This window comes from Sprattus sprattus (assembly GCF_963457725.1).
Source record: "Sprattus sprattus genome assembly, chromosome: 5".
Classification (NCBI taxonomy): domain Eukaryota; kingdom Metazoa; phylum Chordata; class Actinopteri; order Clupeiformes; family Clupeidae; genus Sprattus; species Sprattus sprattus.
The window spans coordinates 34,172,212-34,195,744 of NC_137924.1; the positions used below are offsets into that span (position 1 = coordinate 34,172,212).

The 23,533-nt window shown below is 39.7% G+C and overlaps 1 protein-coding gene across 13 annotated transcripts in view; it reads left to right on the plus strand.

The window, feature by feature from the left end:
* mycbp2 (MYC binding protein 2) overlaps positions 1 to 23,533 on the plus strand; it is a 116,070-nt gene that overhangs the window by 6,677 nt on the left and 85,860 nt on the right. For 10 of the 13 annotated variants that reach the window (XR_013968644.1, XM_080838317.1, XM_080838318.1 and 7 more), the window contains 19 exons: positions 1,358 to 1,573; positions 2,320 to 2,473; positions 2,721 to 2,917; positions 5,833 to 6,075; positions 8,716 to 8,787; positions 9,366 to 9,462; positions 10,547 to 10,620; positions 13,003 to 13,141; positions 13,423 to 13,499; positions 14,707 to 14,911; positions 15,056 to 15,220; positions 15,353 to 15,511; positions 15,967 to 16,171; positions 16,661 to 16,806; positions 17,252 to 17,362; positions 18,026 to 18,145; positions 21,373 to 21,454; positions 22,452 to 22,569; positions 22,748 to 22,952. Coding sequence is in view for 12 of the 13 variants with exons in the window: in XM_080838317.1 (XP_080694443.1) it covers positions 1,358 to 1,573; positions 2,320 to 2,473; positions 2,721 to 2,917; positions 5,833 to 6,075; positions 8,716 to 8,787; positions 9,366 to 9,462; positions 10,547 to 10,620; positions 13,003 to 13,141; positions 13,423 to 13,499; positions 14,707 to 14,911; positions 15,056 to 15,220; positions 15,353 to 15,511; positions 15,967 to 16,171; positions 16,661 to 16,806; positions 17,252 to 17,362; positions 18,026 to 18,145; positions 21,373 to 21,454; positions 22,452 to 22,569; positions 22,748 to 22,952 (2,785 nt within the window). In the remaining variant the exon portion in view is untranslated. The remainder of the gene's footprint in view (positions 1 to 1,357; positions 1,574 to 2,319; positions 2,474 to 2,720; positions 2,918 to 5,832; positions 6,076 to 8,715; positions 8,788 to 9,365; positions 9,463 to 10,546; positions 10,621 to 13,002; positions 13,142 to 13,422; positions 13,500 to 14,706; positions 14,912 to 15,055; positions 15,221 to 15,352; positions 15,512 to 15,966; positions 16,172 to 16,660; positions 16,807 to 17,251; positions 17,363 to 18,025; positions 18,146 to 21,372; positions 21,455 to 22,451; positions 22,570 to 22,747; positions 22,953 to 23,533) is intronic. The other 3 variants (XM_080838321.1, XM_080838315.1, XM_080838316.1) reach the window with 1 other exon arrangement.

A 23,533-nucleotide genomic window follows, 5' to 3' on the forward strand; every position in this document is an offset into this window, starting at 1 on the left:
GGCAGCCCCCGATGGGGATGGCAGAGAGGTGCAGAAGAGAGCCTGAATGTCTGGTTTTCTACCTCAAACCCATTCAATGCATCTGCCACTTAAACCAATACCAAAGCTAGGCTAGGAAAGAAGTATCAGTGACACTGATTAGCATCAGACTAAAGTGAGACTTTTAATCAAAGACACACAACTATGTACAGATACTTTAGATTGCCATTGCCATGATGGGACTACTGTTAGATTATCTATTTATAGATAGTTTGAGGTGTTCCAGCCATCTACAGGTCAGCTCTGTGTCTATGTGACAGGAGTGCACACACAGTGACCATCCACAGGTCAGCTCTGTGTCTATGTGACAGGAGTGCACACACAGTGACCATCTACAGGTCAGCTCTGTGTCTATGTGACAGGAGTGCACACACAGTGACCATCCACAGGTCAGCTCTGTGTCTAGGCATAGGGGAGTGCACACACAGTGACCATCTACAGGTCAGCTCTGTGTCTAGGCATAGGGGAGTGCACACACAGTGACCATCTACAGGTCAGCTCTGTGTCTAGGCATAGGGGAGTGCACACACAGTGCTAGGGCCGCATTCTCCTTCTCCTCCACAGCAGGGGGTGGAGCCTGTGTGGGGGTTGCTCTCTCAGCATACAATGCTTACAGTGCCACGCCCTTTGTTATGACGTCAGAGCAGTCCGCTGTAAAACTGCCATTTGCCCATAAAGTCAGTATTTGGTAATCTGGGTGTCAATTTTCTCCATTTTCGTATTCTCAGAGTGAGTTTTACCTTACAGATGCTGATAAAGCCATCACTATTATCATAATTCACAATTTCCTTGGATTATATAAAAAACCTGGTACTATAAAATAATGCATATGACTATATGGCTATGCTATCTTCATAAGCACCACATCTTAACACAAACGGCATTCGTAATTCGTGTTTAACCACGCAATAGACATGCCAGGTAGTCAGTCTGCGTACGTGACTTGGACAGTGTTGAAGTCTACTGCTGCCTAGTTGCCAAAGAGGATGTGTCTAAACTGTCTCTATGGTTCATGAAGAGTTGTTTTATTACAGTATTACACTGTTTTGAAAAGAACAATCAAGTGAAGAATTTTGTGACCATTGTGGAAAGTTATTTGTGAAATGATAACTGTTAACACACAGCAGTGAACTAGCTAGTCGGCAAGAAAATAATGTTGGTTATATTAAACCAAACCAGTCATATAGTAAAGAAATAATAAAGAGTTAAGTGCTGTAAATGTAAACCGCAATGGTAAGCATTGTAAACAGTTGTTTAAACATCTTTGTCTCTCACTCTAAGTCTGTTATCTTTTACTTGTCATTCACTTCATTTGCAGACAGAGGGCTTGGATGGGGCCTTTTCTGTGTCGGATATCAAGCTCTACAGCAACCCTTCGGCTTTCAATGTTTACTGCAATGTACGGCACTCCGTGCTGGACTGGCAGCAGAAGGATGCCTCCCTTACTCTGGCCTCACACAACTCTGTGCAGAGTGGTGACTCGGACAGTGAGGAAGAGGAAGAGTACCATGAACCCACTGTCAAACTCCCCAAGGTGAGTGATGAGGTGGAGCATTGTGCATCCCTCACTCAACACTTATTTATTTTAGTCAATTTCAATTCAGTTCAGAGTTGAAATGTAACCTGTATAAATGGACTGAAATGTTCATGGATTGAAATCTGCTACTGTGAGATTGTGGGGGATCTTGACAAACCCATCACAGACAATTCCCAGCATTGTACCAAGTCAATTGTAGTGACAACCAAAATGTTGTGGAACTAGTATTCAAACCACTGTGCTTTTGAGTACCAGAGTTGGGCAGATGATAAATAATTTGCAAATGAAACAGAGGTACTAAATAAATGTGTCTCAGCAACACGTGTCCAATTGGAATGAAATTTGACACAATCTGTCAACCAGTAGGAACGATGGTACCCTCTTGTGGCTGTTCTCATTATTGATTCTCTTATTCTCCTATTAACCTTTACTCGTTCTGATTCCGCTTATGTTTTTTTCTTGTTTATAATGAAATGGGCAGCAAAAACCACAAGTCTCACATGCACTGAATCTCTCCATAGATTCCAAATTGTTGAAATGATAAGGAACATGACAACCTTTGTAAGACAATACAATTCTATTAAGTTGAAAATAGGAAAAAATGTGCCCTGAATATCTTCAAATATTGAGAGGTCTTGAGCTGCATCACTGCATACACCAGAGCGATATCTTTCTGCCTGTTGGCCTGTAGAAGTTGGTGTAAAATAAGATATAATAACAATTCTCTGTTTTCTTTCCTCCAGATCATTGGCATTGGGCTATGTGGAGTGTTTGAGCTGATAAAGGAGACCCGCTTCTCGCATCCTTCTCTGTGCTTGCGGAGTTTACAGGCCCTGTTGGACATGCTGCAGGGCCAGCAGCCGGAGGGCTTCCAGACTGAACCGCCAGACGTCCTAGGTGTGTCCTTGTTCACCATCATACACTATATAACATTTTACAGCCTTCACAAACACATTCCTTTTGCAGAACTGAAAATAGTTTTGACAGAAACTTAATAATTGCAAGTAACATCTGTATGTTTCAATGTGACAAGCTCTCATATCATTTAGTGTTTGCAGATTACTCATTTACTTAATACAGGATTTTTTTTTAATTTTATTTCTGGATTTGATCTCTCTTAATACAATGCCTCGACCATCAACAGAGTCCCTTTTCAACCTACTCCTGGAGATTACCGTGCGGAGTACTGGGGTGAATGACCCTACAGGGCAGGCCCTGACGGCGCTCTCCTGTGCCTGTCTCTTCAGTCTAGTGGTGGCCTGGGGGGACACAGGCAAAATCCTACAGGCTGTGTCAACAATCCTCACCAACAATGGTAGTCATGCCTGCCAGACTATAAAGGTGAGACCCCTCGGCAGACTCATTCTTCTGCTGTGCTGACCAACATCAGCACTGTCAGCCAGTAGTTGCCTTTATTGTCATAACATTCAAAAGTCAAAAGAAGGTAGGCTGTTAGGTGGGCAGTACAAGGCACCTTTCCACTTCAAGACCTTGTGGGACTTTCATTTACAGCAGGGCTCTCAAACTTTCATTTACAGCAGGGTTCTCAAACTTTCATTTACAGCAGGGGTTCTCAAACTTTCATTTACAGCAGGGTTCTCAAACTTTCATTTACAGCAGGGTTTCTTAAACTTTCATTTACAGAAGGGGTTCTCAAACTTTCATTAACAGCAGGGTTCTCAAACTTTCATTAACAGCAGGGGTTCTCAAACTTTCATTTACAGCAGGGGCTCTCAAACTTTCATTTACAGCAGGGTTCTCAAACTTTCATTTACAGCAGGGTTTCTTAAACTTTCATTTACAGAAGGGGTTCTCAAACTTTCATTAACAGCAGGGTTCTCAAACTTTCATTTACAGCAGGGTTTCTTAAACTTTCATTTACAGCAGGGGTTCTTAAACTTTCATTTACAGAAGGGGTTCTCAAACTTTCATTAACAGCAGGGTTCTCAAACTTTCATTAACAGCAGGGTTCTCAAACTTTCATTAACAGCAGGGTTCTCAAACTTTCATTTACAGCAGGGTTTCTTAAACTTTCATTTACAGCAGGGGTTCTTAAACTTTCATTTACAGAAGGGGTTCTCAAACTTTCATTAACAGCAGGGTTCTCAAACTTTCATTAACAGCAGGGTTCTCAAACTTTCATTAACAGCAGGGTTCTCAAACTTTCATTTACAGCAGGGGCTCTCAAACTTTCATTTACAGCAGGGTTCTCAAACTTTCATTTACAGCAGGGTTTCTTAAACTTTCATTTACAGAAGGGGTTCTCAAACTTTCATTAACAGCAGGGTTCTCAAACTTTCATTTACAGCAGGGTTTCTTAAACTTTCATTTACAGCAGGGGTTCTCAAACTTTCATTTACAGCAGGGTTTTCAATCTTTCATTTACAGCAGGGTTCTCAAACTTTTGCGAGCCAGACAGGTTCTACAGTTTCAAGTGGCTCTAACATTTACAGCACTATACAATTATTCCTAGGCTTCTTGTATTCACACCACTGTACTGTTATTCCTAGGCTTCCTGTATTCACACCACTGTACTGTTATTCCTAGGCTTCTTGTATTCACACCACTGTACTGTTATTCCTAGGCTTCTTGTATTTACAGCACTGAACACTTTACAGGGTTTTGCATGGTGTAGTTACAGTGCATGCCAAGCAATGCAACCATTATGAAGGCTTCCTTTCTCTCTGTCCCTTTCAATGGAATTCTGTAACTAGTCGTGCATTCAGGCAAGGGAATTGGGAAAGGTCTCATTTTGTAATGTCCCACTTCCAAGTTGAAAGCGTTCACATATTGCCAACAAACAAGCGATAGTAATGACCGTAAGGTAAATAGGCTATCTAGCCAAAAGGTTAACATTTCATTAGTCACACAAAAGTAAACTGCTAAGAATGGTTTTACATCACGATCACCTGCGCTGACGAGTGCAACCTAAATAAACAATGAAAAAAGCACCAGAGGAGTATTTGAGAAGAGGCACCTCCCATACTCTTTCTCTGGCTTACTATCTTTCCCACTCTAATTCGTTTTTGTCACACTCCATCTCTGCATCACTCCATTTTCTTTTCTTCTTTCCATCTTGCCTCTTTTTGTTTAAATGCATTCACAGACTTCTTCAGTCTTCCCGCTTTTCTTTCTATTACTCGAATAGAAGAACATCGATGTCAGCTTCTTTTGACTTTTTTTGTTTCCTTTTTTCCTACTTATCTCTGTCTTCCACTTGATCTATCAATCATTCTAACCATAACCTTCCTCCCCCATGTCCTCTCGCTCTTTTCCACTTCAATTCATTCTCTCTCTCCAATGTTAGTGATGGTTTCTTGTTCCTTGTTCTTGTTTCTTCTCTTCTTCCTAATTGTTACAAACTTAGCCCATTCAGCCATATCTCTCCCAGTCATGACCCAAATACTTCCAGGCATTGTGTATGATTCCAGCAATGATTTCTTTAAGCTGTGTTTATAGTTTGTAGAGATGCATGTGGCTGTGACAGACCATTTATAGTTTTCAATTTATGTAATCTAATTTTCTCAGCATTTTCTGAACGACAAAATTATTTGAATTCAGTTAAAATATGTAGACCCTGTCAGTGGCCATACTATCAGGCTCTCTGTGATTATTTTTGAAACCTATGAAATGATTAAGCATATATACACAAATCAATCTTCACTTTCTTTACAAATTGTATGTATCGGGAGATACACAACCTACCAAATGATTTTTGTCTTGCTTATGCCCTGGACTATTTGCAGCAGGAGCAAGTAATTATTATTACTACCGACCTAAACCTTTTCCCGCACAGTTGGCACTGATAAAAGCTTGCTAGCATGCTGACTGGTGTTTTTTGTAGATATAGTTGGGAATATAGTATTGTGAAAGCTTTTCTTACATTTTTGCGTTACAGTCCATAGAACCAAAAAGTGCAACACCTGTGCGCTTATGAGCAGGTGTGTTTCTGTGCCCAGTGGTGTGAAATCGATTTTGACACTGCTCTGTTTTCTTCTGTGACACACCGCTGTACAAACTAAAACCAACTTCAGGCCTACTGGTAACAAGGACTGTACCCCATCAGAAGTGCTTCTGCCACTTCTGATGGGCTACTGCATGCAATAGAACTGTCCTGATACATCTCTTTATGTAAGTGCTAGCAATTGGTTGCCAAAACAGAGGCACAAATAACTGCTTTCAAATCACATACATAGACTTTCCTTTGCTGTCTTGCATATGAGTGTCCTGACGTGTGCCCCATCTGTGTGTTCTAGGTGCCATCCATCCTTAATGCGCTCCAGAGGAGTGTACAGGCAGTGCTGGTGGGCAAGATCCAAATCCAGGATTGGTTTGGGAATGGCATTAAGCATGCAGCCCTTATGAACAAGTGGATGCTGCGGGAGCTGAGCATTGATGAGGACGAGCGCTGCCTGTTGCAGACCGATGGCTCTTTTCTCTACTTGCTCTGCAAGGATGGTCTCTTCAAGTTGGGGTCTGGATATAGTGGCACAGTGCGGGTAGGCATTACATTCTTTTCTATTAAATGTTGTGTGTTGTCTTGCTGGATAGAATATATCGTGAACATGGGAGCATCACATTCTCAGTAAAGTGATGAGTGCTCTATGATATTTGAAAAAGCACTTTAAGGGTTCAGGACTATTTAAATGTTAAACCATTCATTCATCATGATAAAATTGATACAGTAATGTCAAATAAGCTATTTGTGCTTAACTCGCTCAACTGAAATAAGAATGATGTATCAATGAACCGATGCAGAGAAAAAAAATAGTTGCCCTGTGCATGTACTTCTGAAATTTGGGATGAACTGCCTCCAAGGGAAGGAGGAAGATGGGACTTGAACCATGAACCTTCAGATTGCAAAACAAACCCCTTGCCACTGAGCCACAAGGGAAGACCAAATTCATAGTGAAAAAATGAAAGTGTTCAGGGCCAGGAATTTCATGAAACATGGGATACATTGAATACATTTTAGAGTTTGCATACTTTTTGCACAATTTGATGCATATTAGAGATATGGCACTGAAAATTGAAAAGACACTGTTGAAAATGACTAGGTCAATTACTTTTCCTTTTTTAAACATTAAAAAACAACCCCACAATGGGTTAATCGACTACAGGCACGAAATGGGTTGCTTTATCAGAAAGAAAAGACATAGAGAGAGGTAAACCATTGAGATAAACAGATGCAGGTGTAGGGAATCTGTAGGGAATCTCTCCATGTTGTCAGAGCCTTATAATAACATTTACGAGCCTGACAGTGGCCACAACAAGCGCTTTACCTTTGACGCAGATGCTTGTCTCCTAGGAAACTATTGAATAGTATATCGATTGTTAAGTATGCTTGGTAGAATTTTGAAGGAAAGATCTAAAAAAAGAGGGTCCAGGTACATCCCAAAGATTTCCTTTTAAAGAGAGAGAAAGACAAAGAAAACAGATTAAGACATTAAATATTACTACAGAGAGAAAAAAATGATTTAACAGTGATGGATTGTGTTGATGATAGAGTGTGTTGGTCATGTAGAGTGTGTTGGTCTTGTACAGTGTGACATTACAGGGAAAATTAAAGAAATAATAGAAAGACAGATAGAAAGAATGTAAGATTGATAGATGAGGAGTGAAAGACAGACAGACAGACAGACAGACAGACAGACAGACACAGACACAGTACAACTATACCCACATAGAAACCTTCAAAGTAGTTCAAAGTGCAGTATAACTTTTTTTAATACTGTATTTTATTGACTAAATAATGGGCCTCTACTCAAGGACTTGCATAAGGACCAGACCATGCCAGAGCTACTGTAAAGAGGGAAATGCATTGCAGTTTACTTGCAACCCCACCTTGTGGCCAATTTGTTTCAAATTTGGTACTTAAGCTTCTTTGTGTCATTATTCTGGGAAATTTCTGGGATATCAGCCATTTACACTGGCAATATTTAACTTCTTGGATATCGGCCATTTACACTGGCAAATATTAACTTCTTGGATATCGGCCATTTACACTGGCAATTATTTACTTCTTGTACAGTACCAGTCAAAAGTTTGGACACACCTTTAATTTTTTTGAGAAGTTTTTTCTTTACTTGTATTATTTTCTTCATTGTAGATTAATACTGAAAACATTTAAACTACGAAAGAACACATATGGAATGATGTACAAGACAAAAAAAGTGTTTTCTACCATGTAGAAAATGATGAAAGTAAATAAAAAAACTTCTGGGATATCACCCATTTACACTGGCAAATATAAACTTGTGCAAGGTGTTGAAACAGCCAAATATTTTTGTTCTTACCCACAGAAGGTCCCAAGATATAAACAAAAACAAAATGTGTCCCCTACAGGCAAAGTTGGGTCATTTGGCCTCCATGAGTCATTTCACCAATTTGGAATATATGGTCAGGATTTAGTGCATATTCAACCTGTGCTTTAAGCTGCCCATTGGGTTTCAAAAGAACAGGAAGAATCAGAACAATCACAAAAACGGTCCAGATGCTCTGCATTTTCATAGTACAATAAATTACTTTTCCTTTTATGTTGAATTACTGAAACACTGAAACGTCACTCCATTTGTTTAAAACCTTACAAAAATGTGCTGCAGATCAAACATTCTGTTGTCTTGTGTGTTAATACTGTAACAGAATGTAAGGGGATATTTAAATGCCCCTTCCTTCCTTCCTTCAAAAACTCTCAGTATAGAACTATTTATGGCTATTGCCATGCTTATGACCGAAGTTTATAGATTTGGGAAATTTGGCTACACGAAGAAAGAATTCAGTATATGCTAAATAAATAACCGAAACCATATTTTGCACATTTCCATCAGAATTGAATGATGGGCTATACACAAGTTGGCTCTGTGCTATGCTTTCCTGTAGTCAAACTGAAATGAGAGAGATGTTAGCTGTACAGTCCTGAAACATTATATTAACACATGCACCAGCCCAGCACAGAATCAGCTTCTTCATAATCATACTGCTAGCAGCAAGCAAACACATTTAAGTCTAGGATTGCTTCAATTCTGTTGAAAAACGTAATAAAAAGAGTCACTGTTAGTGTGTATTGACCTGATGTAAAGTGCTTTATATTCTATTCATTGCTTGTGTATTGCCCTGATGTAAAGTGCTTCATATTTCAGGGCCATGTGTATAATTCCACCTCACGTATAAGAAACTGGAAGGACAAGAAATCATGGCTGGGATTCGCTCAGGTACACCTTGAACAGCATTTTTTCTTTTTGTTCTGTGGGTCCAGGTATACTCCAAGACGTCTCCAATGTATACTAGCTTACTGTTGCGTCCACATATCTTAGCACACAAGCTCAATGACTCAATCACAGTGTTTGAAATAATATCTCTGCGTCATGTGAATATACAGCAAAGACCTTGAGTTTTTGATAGGTGCGGCAGCAGTTCAGGCTGAGCTAGTAAATGTAGTGTAATGTTTAAGATAACCGGCATTTACAATAGGTCTTGACAGATGTGGCATTGTTTGTGTGTGTGGATGCGTTTAGAACCGGTCTTGACAGATGTGGCATAGTTTGTGTGTGGATGCATTTAGAACAGGTCTTGACAGATTGTTTGTGTGTGTGGATGCGTTTAGAACAGGTCTTGACAGATTGTTTGTGTGTGTGGATGCGTTTAGAACAGGTCTTGACAGATTGTTTGTGTGTGTGAATGCGTTTAAAACAGGTCTTGACAGATGTGGCACTGTTTGTGTCTGTGGATGCCTTAAGAACAGGTCTTGACAGATGTGACATTGTTTGTGTGTGGATTTGTTTCTACCTAGGACTGCCTGCTGTATTGTGACATGAGTAGTCCCAATGTGACTGCCCTCAGGATCAACCCTGAGACACTAGAACAAGAGGGAACCTTCACCATGCCAGGTACTGTTCATATGTCAACCGTCACCATGCCAGGTACTGTTCATATGTCAACCGTCACCATGCCAGGTACTGTTCATATGTCAACCGTCACCATGCCAGGTACTGTTCATATGTCAACCGTCACCATGCCAGGTACTGTTCATATGTAACGTCACCATGCCAGGTACTGTTCAAAGGAAGGGTGTGCATGTCAACCGTCACCATGCTAGGTAGGTTCATAGGAAGTTTTCGATATTCAAATATCTGACAGTCTCCATTTGTGGCTGGCTGTAAGGCTACGGTTAATGTATGTCTCAAGAAAGAAGTACAACATTTTCTTGTGAGTGTGTGTATAGATCGATACTTACGTACGTACGGGTGGGTGGTACACCTTCTATAGTTCCCATGGACTTTTATGTGAAATTCACAGCTTTTGCAATGTTATTAAATAACTTTACCATGTTTTTGTACTGTTGGTATAATTAGTTTTCACTGTTGCAATCACATGCTATGTAATATATTCAAACCAACATTATCACATGGGTCACTTTGGAGATTTATAAACACAGTTTTACTCCCCCAAAAGACCGCTGACCCAATGCTTCACATAGGGCTTTTGCTGATTAGTTATCTACCTGACGGCACTATTACCATTCCAGGGTTACTCCGTTGCTACTTAGCCCCATATGATTATATGATTTCCCCCATGACGTGCTAGATTTACAATTGTTTTTATTTGTTATTGTTACTACTACTACTACTACTACTACTGCTACAACTACAACTACCACTTCTACTACTACTATGACTGCTACTACTACAACTACTACTACTGACAACGACACAAATCTTGATAACATATATTTTTCACTTGTTTGTTCTCATTGTAGTTTCATTTAACGTTAGTTTAGTTCAGATCTATGAGCAGTACAAACTTCCAGAAAAGGTTTTCTGCCAAAACGTTTTTGTTTGTGAATGCTAAGTGGTTTAGTAGGGTTTGAGATGTTTTGCTGATGGACTTGAGAAGATCTTAAGAAGGTATGGGCCTTTTTTCTGCTGGTTCCTCATTCCACTCATGTATGAATAATGCACTTTATGTCTAAAGGTCTGCAAACAGATGGCCAGAACATTGTTTTCACTGATGGAGAGCATATTAATCAGATTGCCGCCTGCAAAGATGTGAGTTCCAATTCTCTACAAATCAATCATCCAATGTTTGTCATTACAACAATACTGTGGTTCCTTACTCAAGTTAAAGAACATACACCTTGGGATGTTTTTGTTTTGATTTGATTTGAACTGATTGTATTAGGTATCATAGACATGGTGATGGTATGAAGGGATACAAAAAAAGTCTGACTTTTTCAGTGCTTTACATGAGCCTGTAAAAAGCTTAAAACAACCTTGGGAATCACTATAGTGAATCAAGTTCAATAGACCTCTCTGCTGACAGAAGGGTAAATGCAAGGAGACAAGCAGGAGAGAGATTGATACCACAGTATAAAAACAACAGTGAATAATGTTGGTGGGAAATATCCAAGTCTAGGCGTGCTTTTCCTACTGTCACCTGGAGAGGTAGAGGAGAGACTCTTTGCATAGGTGTGGAAAAGGTTTGAAATGCCAGCAGCATAAGGATCCCAAACACACCTCAATGATTGCAAGAACTACTTAAGTGACTTTTATTGATATAGCACTTTAAAAACAACAGGAGTTAAACCAAAGTGCTCTAAATAGATTGACTGAAAAAAAAATCCATGAATAAAGCAATAAGAGTTATACGAGCCAAGGACAGAAGGCCAAGGAGTGCTGACCACAATGGCCTTTCTCCAGGGTCACATGGCCTCGGCCTCACAGCCTCATTTCTAGGAGTACTAGAAGACTGAGATCAGTTCAGTAACTCCACAGAGGCTCTTTGGAACAGTGATATTACTCATTGTATTGCAGCATGATTTGACAAACCTTTGGAGCTTGAGTGCATGCTTTCCTTAAAAAAACAGGGGACATACCTAATGCAAAGCCTCAACTTTTCCCTCCAATTTTTATGATAACCATTCATAATGCGAAAAATGGAAATTGAATGTTAAATTGGACAAAAGTGTCAAATAGAAGCATTCTCACAGAACGCAAAATGCCAAATATTGTAAAATGATAATAAATGTAGCGGTCCCCTGAAATCATTGTAGTTGGTGTGACTGTTTAATAAATACAATATCTTATCTGAAATAAAAATACTTACCTACTTACTCATGACATCACTGATTTCCTAAAGATTTATCAAGATTATTGTCAGTTCATTCAGTCAGCTATTATACTAATGCTTGGTTGAATTTCCTATCGTGATGTGTTCTAGAACATCAATTAACTTTTGATATTTGCACACCTGTGACAAACTGATGCTTCATGACAGTAATTTGTAAGTGGACATATGCAAGCACAGTGAGTAGCAACATATTACATACGCCTGAAATGGCTTTTAGTAGCGCTTCTATACTGTTGAGCTAAAAACCATAGATTTTTACAAGGCTTAGGCGTAACAGAATGCTGGACATGCTAGCTTGGCAACGAGAGATAAGGATGGGGCTAGAATAAGTCACTATTCATCCTTGCTCTGTTAATTTCTTGGACACATTGGTATTCCTTCATTTTCATCACACAAACCCATGTATTATTACAAAAACATAGTCACCACTCCAAGGACATAAAGGCATTGTAAAGTATCAGATTCTACAGGATTTTCACGTTTCCCACAGACCTCCGGGAAGCGCCAACAGCCCTTTGTCAGGTCCTTCGAGACTCAGAGTATTGTGTGTTATCCACAGGCCCCCCTTAAGACTGGGCCTGTGTGCGTCTGCATCCCTTTCCCATCCTATGGCGCTGGTCCTTGAACCAACACAACAGTGATGGGCATATGACATTTCAGAACTGGCTTGTACTGTCATTGATTATGCTGAATATGGGTAGAATTAATGTTAACCATCTTTTTAGCCTAATTTAGCATAGCTCACTATTTTTTGCTGGCAAGGGTGAGATACCAAATTAATTTAGTTTCTACAGTCATTTTCTACAGAAACTGAAACCTAAACACCAGAAACTGTTGAAACAGTTTTAGAGTTATTTACAGTTGAAACAGTTTTAGAGTTATTTAGGTAAAGAGACACAGGTCTATCTCTGAAGGGATCCCTTCCGAGCCATTAGACACTAATCTCTCCAATGTCACAACATTATAAGCGGTGGTCAGTTGTGAAAACAAGTGGTTTATTTTGACACAGATGCTTGCCCAATGTTATTACATTGTATAGCCATTTTGTGGTTGTCAGTTATAGTGTTCTCAATGCTAGGCCAATTTCGATCGTAAATTGACCCAAGAAGACCTTAAAATAGGGCCTATGTTTAAAAAATGATTCCCTGTAACAATCAGACATTGAAGGTTTGAGTGTCCATTGTTGAGATAATTTCGTAATTTTTTTGTGAATTTTTTTTGTAATGAATTCATTAATTTTAAACCCTACTTGAGTGGATGCTGCTATCTAAGACTTTGTTTCTCTGGCTATGGCAAAACAGGATGGCTTTGTGGTACGCATTTATGCTGCCAGCTCAGACCTGGCTCTGCAGCAAGAACTGCAGCTGAAGCTGGCCAGGAAGTGTCTCCATGCCTGTGGCATCTCCCTCTTCGACTTAGAGAAGGAGCTGCACATTATCAGTGAGTGGCACTTCATAAGGAGTACTGGATACTTGACTAGACATGTCTTGACATTTGTACTGGGATGATTTAGGGTTTGACTGCCAATTATGGAAGTTTTCAATTGAATGTCTCTTTAAAAAGTTTTAATGCACTTTTACCTTTTTAAGATATGTTTCTATGTTCTTTAATCTGCTAATTTCTAAAGCACTTTGAACTACCAATGTGTATGAATTGTGCCATATAAATAAACCTGCCTTGCCTGGTCTATATGTTCTTGAGTTTGAAATTCTGTTTCTCAGGCACAGGATTTGATGAAGAGGCAGCATTGCTGGGAGCGGGCAGGGAGTTTGCATTGATGAAGACAGCCTCAGGAAAGGTATGGGTGCTCTTAGATCTAGTGAGTGTAGATCAGTGGTTTCCAAACTTTTCATGAATGGACCCCTTTTGACAACAAGGAAAAATATATACATATATTTATTAAACCTGTTACTGCAGGTTACATTTTATTTTCAAACGACTTGTACTACTACGCTATAACTACACTCTTTATCTAAAGTTGTAGATATTGAACAATGATCAATCATGGCTTAAATTAAAGTAAATATGAAACAGCTTCACATACCAATGCCTGGTCTACTGTGTTAAGAAGAAGTACTTTATGAGACAAGTCAGCTCCCCCCATGAAGGAGTGTAGGTGCAAGCGGTCCCTCCTCCATAGGACCTGGGTAGCTGAAGTTCTACCAGGACGAGTTAGATGATGATGCTGAGAAACCTAAGCATTTCCTTAGCATACATGTTCGTCCCCTGCCTCTTCAAGCCCTCTGAACAAATTCACGACAAGAAAAAAGAACAAATGGACAAAACAGTCAACGTGAAAACAAAAACAAATTGCTCAATGTGTCAGAGAACCATTATGGCACAACTTCTGCTTCCCTTGATTGAATTTATCAAGCACTACACAAAGAAAACAAATGCATGATTGATGCAAACAAACAAAAATATCAATGTAATCCTAATGTAAAATGAAACAAATGACATGTGACATCGATTCAGGGGATGTTTAAATGACACGCTATATTTTACACTGCATTAGGAGCATTCTTCAAAAAGTCAGTTTTTAGGCACTGGCGGCGTTACATGGTTAAAAGTGATGTTTGCTAGTTGTCGGCCAGCAGACCTATGACTTCATGCTACACAGTCCAAGCACATTGGGGGCAATTCATCACTTGATTTGTCCACCCTTGCCTCCGTTGCAGAAATAAACTAAATTTTGGTCTCCATTTAGCATGACCACATTTATATGACTCAAAGACATCCAGGTGACTTGACTGGTAAGCCTCTCCCAGGGGTTAAATTGAGATTGCGTAGGGGGACTGTGTGGACTTTATCAGCCAATTTTGTGGGAGAACACAATGGAGAAAAAAAAATGGAAAACGTTTCAGTTGATACAAGAAACCAGTAGTAATGGAACAGTAGGTAGAATATTGAAGTTGTTTTGACAGTTGTTTTTCTTTCTGTCTTTCCTTGTTAGCAACTATTATAAGTTTTGTTTTGTTACATTTAGTTTGTTGTGTCTTCAACAGATCTACTACACAGGGAAGTACCAGAGCCTTGGTATCAAACAAGGTGGCCCATCAGCTGGGAAATGGGTGGAATTACCAATTACCAAATCACCCAAGATTGTGCAGTTCTCTGTGGGCCATGATGGCTCTCATGCCCTCTTGGTAACAGAGGATGGAAGTGTCTTCTTCACGGGCCTGGCCAGTAAGGGGGAGGATGGAGAGACAAGTATGGGCCTGTTTTCATTGCTTTGATTATATCTGTAATAAAACAATTTATCTCTGTATCTAGTGTATATTATTGAACACTGAATTGTGTTGTAAGAGCAGTTGTCTTTGTCAGCATTATGACTTGTTTGTCTTAAATTCACAGCCAAGAGTCGCAGGCAGCCGAAGCCTTACAAGCCCAAGAAAATGATCAAGTTGGAGAGCAAGATAGCCATCTACACAGCCTGCAACAATGGCAGCAGCAGCATCATCACTAAGGATGGCGAACTGTACATGTTTGGGAAGGATGCTATCTACAGTGACAGTTCCTGTAAGAGGGCTATGAGCATTTATTGCAGTCTGTATTTCTATCTTAATTTGTGTGCTTTATCTCAAACAGTGCAAAAAAACATGAATCATGTCATCTTGACTGTGAAGTAAATGGCCATTCTCTCCTGTTTAGGTCAAGTCACCGACCTGAAGGGCCATTTTGTAACTCAGGTGGCTATGGGCAAGGCTCATACCTGTGTTCTCACCAAGAGTGGGGAAGTATGGACATTTGGAGTGAACAACAAGGGTCAATGTGGCAGAGACACAGGAGTGATAACCCAGGCTGGGAAAGGTAAGGAGTTCAGAACGTATACTGGAAAGACTACATTTGCCAGTTAAGATTCATTCAAGATAAGATGAGGCAGTAATGATTATTTTCATCTGGCATCTTTGTCATTTTGAAGTGTGGATTCTGATTCAACAACTGTCTTTTCCACTTATCACAGAGACTCAATCCTATAATGCATGTTTTGCATATATTTGTGTTACTTTTAATTGTGTTGGTGATTACATACTATGTTATGATTACAAATCCTCTGGCAAAGATCACATGAGAATTCAAACACAGAGATGTTCAGTACACATGAAACACTAATGGCTATATACTGTCCTGTGTCCTATAGCGCTTGTCTTGTATTGCTAATATCACAGCTGCCATAATCATGGCTTTGGCTGCTTTCACAGTAGGGTTGGAGCTTATCTGAGGAACATTAATAAGTCACTAAAGAGCATGTTTATATGATTCAGTTTTCGGAGTAGAGAACATGGCTACTGCCATGGATGAAGACCTGGAGGATGAGTTGGATGAAAAGGAGGAGAAGTCTGTGATGTGCCAGCCAGGCGTTCACAAGTGGAAGCTGGACCAGTGTATGGTGTGCACCGTGTGTGGAGACTGCACCGGGTATGGAGCCAGCTGTGTCAGCAGTGGCCGGCCAGACCGGGTGCCTGGAGGGTGAGTGAGTGGATGCATGCACACAGCCTTGCACTAACTTGAGCTTTAATGTACATGTACAATGTCAAAGTAGCCCCCTACCTGGCAGCTCTAGAAACTTCATAGTGTTACTTTAAAGATCAGATTTTGTGAAATTTAGACAATGCATTGGAGGGACACAACATCTACTGTACTTAGTAATTTTGATCAGACTTGATTGGCTCATATAATTAATGCAGAGACACTCCAAACATCACCCAGTTAATTTTCTTTCTAAATGTAAACATTGTTTAAAACCAAGCCTTTTTACCTCAGGTAAGATATGAAAGTTCCGAAACATATAAATCCTACAGAGGATGAGAAAACACAATTGCTAGGTCAAAAGGCGGGCAGGCAGGCAGGCAGGCAGGCAGACAGACAGACAGACAGGCAGACCCAATGTGACGGACACAGTGCCTGACATTCAATTCTGCCCCTTTAAATTTCCTATGTGTGTGTGCTACTTTTCAGCATCTGTGGCTGTGGCTCGGGTGAGTCAGGATGCTCAGCCTGCGGTTGCTGTAAGGCGTGTGCTCGAGAGCTGGATGGCCAGGAGGCCAGACAAAGGGGCATATTTGACGCTGTGAAGGAGATGATACCTTTGGACCTGCTGTTAGGTACCTTTGTCTGTCTACCCACCATTAAAATCAATTATCATTCCACTTTTGCATTTTGTCTTCATATGTCTTATGATTTGGTCGTCTGCCACAAGCCTGCAGTTCTAGTAACCTTCTACTTCTGGCTGGTTGCTGCTTATAGTGTGTTTGCTTCTGCCTGGTTGCGGCTCATAGTGTGTTTTGCTTCTGCCTGGTTGCTGCTCATAGTGTGTTTGCTTCTGCCTGGTTGCTGCTCATAGTGTGTTTGCTTCTGCCTGATTGCTGCTCATAGTGTGTTTGCTTCTGCCTGATTGCTGCTCATAGTGTGTTTGCAGAGGTCTGCATCTTCATCTTCTGTATGTGTGGTAATTGTTCATCCATGGTCTTGTTTTTTTGTTTCTGGTTTCTCTCCATTTTCTTCTTCTTTCTTTTTTTGGCCTGTTGCTCCATTTTTCTTTCATTTTAGCTGTCCCTATCCCTCCTTCCCCAGGTGTGAACATCGAGGAGCACATCCAGATACGGCAAGAGGAGAAGAGGCAGCGGATTAACCGCCGGCACCGGCTGGAGGAGGGCCGAGGTACAGTACCCATGCCTACAGCATATCATTCAAAACATATCTCAAACAGTTGGCCATAGTTATGGAACATTTAGTTTTATATGTTCCTTAATTCAGCAATTCCTCTCCTAACTTGCACTTCCTCTTCCTTCCTCTCCCTTCCTCTACCTCTTCTTATCCTTCCTCTTATGCTATCTCCTCTAACTAGTAATTAACTTGCACTTACATTCCTGCACTTTTAGTATTTATTGTTACACTAGGTCTCTATTGCTCGTAGCTTGATTGTTCCCTCCTTTGTACGTTTGTGTCTGCTCAATGGCCAAATGTAATGTAATGTAAAAGCCCATGAATAATGTCTCCTACTGGCTACTGTGTCCAAATCAAGAAGAACATCTGAGAATTCAATTCATAATTTCTATGAGGGTACAATTACGGTCACCCCCTGTAGTAAAACTTTCATGTTTTAAGTATTGCATCACATTTTTTGAAAAAAGTACATTCTAGTACAGATACTCAAACAGGAATAAAATGTTGTCAAGAATTACTGTGATTTTGTTAGTACTCCAAGATAATATTGCAGTGTTACTTGTCCATAGGTAGGACGCAAAATGATATATTGATCATATCTCTTTCACATTTCCAGGCTAATGCTGTCTTTCTGTTGTCTGTATGTTTCTTGCACAGATGGTAGCAGTGAGCGTGGAGACAAAGATGCCAGTAAGATCACAACGTATCCTCCTGGTGCAGTGCGCTTCGACTGTGAACTGCGTGCCGCACAGGTCAGCTGTGGCTTCCACCACTCAGGTACGTCTTTTAAGGCAAAGAGGCTCAGACTCACTCGGCCAAGTGCTCCTGGGTCCGTACGTGCTTTTGGTCCTCTATGTCAGGGGTTCCCAACCTTTTCGACTCCGAGGCCCAACTTTTCGTATAAAAGAAAATCTAACTCTAGATATTGCATCAAAATTGTATTGTGCACCAGAAAACAACATAAAACCACACAGATAATTTAGTTGCTGTAGGCCTAGGCTTATTTGTGCACAGCAAACAAGCAAGGAAATAACACCAGAATAGACCAGAATAAGAAAGCATGCACTCAAATCAAGTGATGAAACATGCAAACAAGACCACTCAGCTAGGCCTCATTAAAAAAGGTGATGCTTCAGACATGCAAACAACTAGGTTCAAATAATGTTCAAATAAATAGGTTCAAATAGGTCAATATAATGATTCAAATAATTGAATTAATGATTTAAATCTCTGGCTGCAATCTATTATCAGCATAAACAGCACCGAGCATTCTTTGGCAGTAGGTCGAGTTGGTAGCTTTCCACAGAAAAACCTGTCCTCTTGTAGAATACCACTCCAATGATAAAGCACAAAAAACAGCACTAATGCAGCTTTACTGACGTCTGTCGATTCATCTAACTTGTTTTAAAAGGAACGAGCTGCCTTTCATCGTTTCCAGGACCTGGTTCTGTATGTGAGTGCTGGATGTCGTGTCTCCAAATGTCGAAGGTTGAAGTTGAAGGTTTGAGCGCTTCATTAGACAGCTTTAAAACGCGCTCAACCTCCATTCACAAAACCAAATCTTATTTAATCAGGGTTGTATTTACGCTGAATTTTAGAAGTTTTCGATAGTATAACATTACCAGTGCCATCATTCTTATAAATGAATGAGTAATCACTTCAGACACTGTGTATTTTAAACACTGTTGCTTAATGGTATTTTTTTCGTGCTCTCTCGCTGTCATACAAGGAATGTATGCGAGACACAATGGTGCACCTGAACGGTAAATCATAAGAATTGTCCCGTGAAGCAATTCGGAACACCTCAGTCAGCCCATCATCTTCAACTATGTTGCTGGGCCGACAGTCACCGGCAACCCAAACTGCTACAGCGTTGGTTACCTTTTCACGGATTGGTGTTTTATTTTCTTAGAGAAGTCGTGGAGTGTGGGTTGGCGACCATCTAACATGGGACTGCTTTCTATCGGGTGCTTTGCATTAAGGTGATAACTTAAAGACGAGCTGCTTATGTGATGGCTAAATAAAGCTTGACAAATGCTACATACAACTTTAGTTTTGTCGATTGTTCCGTAATTTTGCCTCTTTAACAAATACTTTCCGCCCGACAATCCCTCAGGTCTCTCCATCTTCCACTACCGTCTCGGTCTCTCCTGTCTAACTGACTGCAGGTGCGCAGCGGTTTTGTGTCGGGTCCACGCACACTGGAAGTAAACAAAGATGTGTTAACTGGGTTAAAATATTTTATTGCATTAATCTCGGCCACAATAATCTCATAGATTAACGTTCATTTTGACAGCACAAATTAATATTGTTCTCAACTAAAAATCAGTTCTTGTTGGAAAATTCGTGGAGAAAAACACAAAACCTAAAACATTTTCGCGGCCCAGTGGATGATGCCCATGGGTTGGGAAAGCCTGCTCTATGTCACACTGATGGAGGGTTTCTTGAACAGAGAAACAGCAACAAGCCACACAAGTTAATTCCCTTTTTTGTATTATCTATATTACCAGTTTCCAATCATTAAGAAAATGTCACATTTTCCTCGAAACTCATAATTACATCCATTACATAAGTTTTAAATGTATAAAATAATAGGCAAGATATTGACTAAACAGTCAAGCTGCTCCCACCAGGGCTCAATACTTTCGATTCTGTGACTGAGCTGACCAATCCATTCCATCCAGTCTCTGTACTGTTTTTCCTATTTAAGCTTTTTCCATTTTTGGCAATTCCCCAATATTGCTGCTTCTTTTAAACTCTCCCTAGAAGGAAACATAACTGTTGAAGATGCAGCCAGCATGTTGTGGGTACCTTTGCTGCTGACCTGTGAGGCATAACAGGGGAAAGGTGTTCTAATGATGAAGAAGCCTTTTTACAGAATTATTGAGTGCTCAATAGTTTGGACACTGTACTCTTGGAAGGGTGGATGGGTAAGGTAGTTTTATTTTGTATACATAATAATAAAAAAAATAAACTGAATGTAAATTCAATGTAAATTCAATAAGAAGTGTTAGTGTAATAGATCTTATTGTTGCACCTTTAAACTAGACAAGACAACAGTGCCTAGGCCACTGTTTTGTCTCGAAAGTGCAGACTTTGTTACATTAATTTGTGCATTCTTTGGGCTAGGTTAATCCTCTTCTTTTTAAATGAGAATGCCCTCTATTACAACACAAGCTACTGTATGCTGACCTACCTGGACTATTCACCACATCCTCTGGTCAAACAAATGCAGCTCAAACACTGAACATTTTCTTGAATTGAAAAAGGGTGTTAGGCTATAGAGGTATCCTGTAGGGATATTATGAAATAGTTGTTTGGTGTGCAATAACAAGACATGACACTGTCAGCAATATTTTTCTGGGATGACTTATCGTAAGGTCCCGCGCCAACGCTTATTTCATCTTCACGTGCAACATTTCGAAATAGTCTTTATTTTGTACCCTTCTGAACTAAGGCCTGGACGATGACTTGGATATTATTACAAATATTTTAGTGTGCCTCGTATTTGAGCTCAGCCTAATGCGATTATTAACGCAACCCCATTCTAAGGAATGGAACCTAATAGTTGGTTATATGCTTAAATAAAAAATAAGGAAAAACCGCTTAATTGAACTCAAATCATTAAGAAATATGCACATAAAATCTTCTTAATTTAATACAAACTGAGATGTATTAAAATAACAGAGACAGAACAGCATTATTCATATCTGCTATGATTGATCTTTGATGTTGGGTCCTTTTCAGTGACAAAGATCAGTCCAGCCTTTTGGCCTGATTGTATTGCTCACAGAGTTTTCTATGAAGTAGTTGGACTGATCTGGAAATTATGGGGATTAAAGTAAATCAATTTAAATGTGTTTTGTTATATTAAAGTTAATATGCTGTGTTGTATTTTGTTAATCAATAACATGCACTGATGTATGATCTGTGCAAGGAAATAAGAAATGATCTTGCATATTCCTATTGTAGTGTTACATAATGGAATCTCTCTGTCTTTTCAGTGGTACTGATGGAAAATGGGGATGTTTACACCTTTGGCTATGGTCAGCATGGACAACTTGGGCACGGAGATGTGAACTCCAGGTAATGTCTGGTAAAGAGTCAGCATGAATAGAATAGAATGTAAGATGCCAGTCACAATTATTGGGGATTACCTCTAGTATCCAAATATTAGTTATGTATTATATCCATGTAATTCATAATGCATAGTTATGGTGATAAAAATACAACATAATTATAGACAATCAACGCAAAAGGTTGACAATGACCAGTAGAACACCGTTTAACCCTCCACCTCTGCCATTAGTAAGCTTTTCTTACATTTTTGAGGGATGGTCTCTCCTGGACAGAACAACATAGAACACAGCCAGTGGAGCTAGTGGAAATGACCTTTACATGACCATAGAACACCCAAATCAAATTGAAGATGATGGCAAAACTATTTGCCAAGATCAGATACAACTAAAGGTCGCAAATTGCATACTGTTGCTCAAAAATGACCCATTCAGTCTACGAATACAGTACTTGCAAAAAATATCAGCAGGCTTGCTAGCAACAGGATCTCTGTAATGCTGTAGGGTAATGGATGCTATAGCAAAGATGTACCCGTTGTATTTAATAATTGAGGAAATTGCTTCTGTAGTTAGCTGTTTATATTCTGAGTCCCCCAAAGTACTTAATTAAATATGGATACTTCCACTGGAGAAGTATGTAACAAGGCTATGTAGCTAGACAACGTAAGCTTAGCTTAGTTAGCTCCCTTTCCAAACACTAAATCTGTGTGACATATAGGCTCTCCATGGCTGTCCCCAATAGAAATAGACAGAGATTGCAAGTTACCTTCTGCATAATATAATTAATTTCTAAAATACTGCAAACTACATTCTCCAAAATTACCATACACTCTCTTAATCAGTTTTAACAAAAACTGAACTCAGTAACCTCCATGAGGATGATATTTTCACTTAATGTCATTTTTTTCAATTAATTTAATATAATTAGACTGTTATGGTTTCAAACATTTGTACAGCATAAATCTCCAGTATTGTGTGTGTAACATGTCTTATTTGGATGTTTTCAGAGGGTCACCCACCCTAGTGCAGGCTCTGCCTGGGACCAGTGTTCAGGTGACAGCAGGCAGCAATCACACAGCTGTTCTCCTCACAGATGGACAAGTCTTCACCTTTGGAAGCTTCTCGGTATAGTAGCCTACCTCAGCTGAATCTGTCACTCATTGTTCCACACCTTCACATCTCTATCTGTCACAACCACACCTCTATCCTTTCTCTGCGAATACTGCAACTTGAAGGCATATCAGCATTATTTTAATATTTTGTTACAGGTTTGGCCATAAAACTTAACCTTTTCTCTTCACAGAAAGGGCAACTTGGTCGGCCCATTTTGGACATCCCGTACTGGAATGCTAAACCTTCCCCTATGCCCAACATTGGGGCCAAGTATGGCCGCAAAGCAACATGGATAGGCGCCAGTGGAGACCAGACGTTCCTTAGAATTGATGAGGCACTCATCAATTCTCATGTTCTTGCCACTTCTGAGGTCTTTGCCAGCAAACATATTATTGGTAACGTCTATTTCTAACTATCTCCCTCTTACACATTCCATTTGACTTTGATATGCTTACAGTTCCATTAGGGTTGCATTAGCTTCTTTAACTTCTTAAGGATTGACACCACAATCTGAATCTTTGAGTACAAAATGACCCAAATAAATACTTTTGAGTCACAGTCAAACTCTCAACTCCGTGGCTGTTTTAAGTGATATATGAAACAATTACATTAACCTAAGGGGCCTACCAGAACCTTGTCCCATGAAGTGTCACAAGCTAGCTAGCATGTCAGATAGATAATGTTTTATGTTTTTTAATTTTTTTTATTGTTAGGTAACAATGTATCTTTTTTATCCTCAATAATGAGTTGTGGGAAACATGAATGTATGGTACTTACTAGGTCACACACTTGGAAGATCTTTAAATTGAAACAAACTTACAGTTGACGCTTTTCAATAGTTTTGAAGCTATTCATAGGTATTTAATACGTTTATCAGATTGCCTTTATCTATCTGAATGTTCAGGAATCTGGAGCACTGTTGTAGAAATTCTGTTGGTGTATAGGAGGTGCCTCCATCACAGAACTACTATTAGGA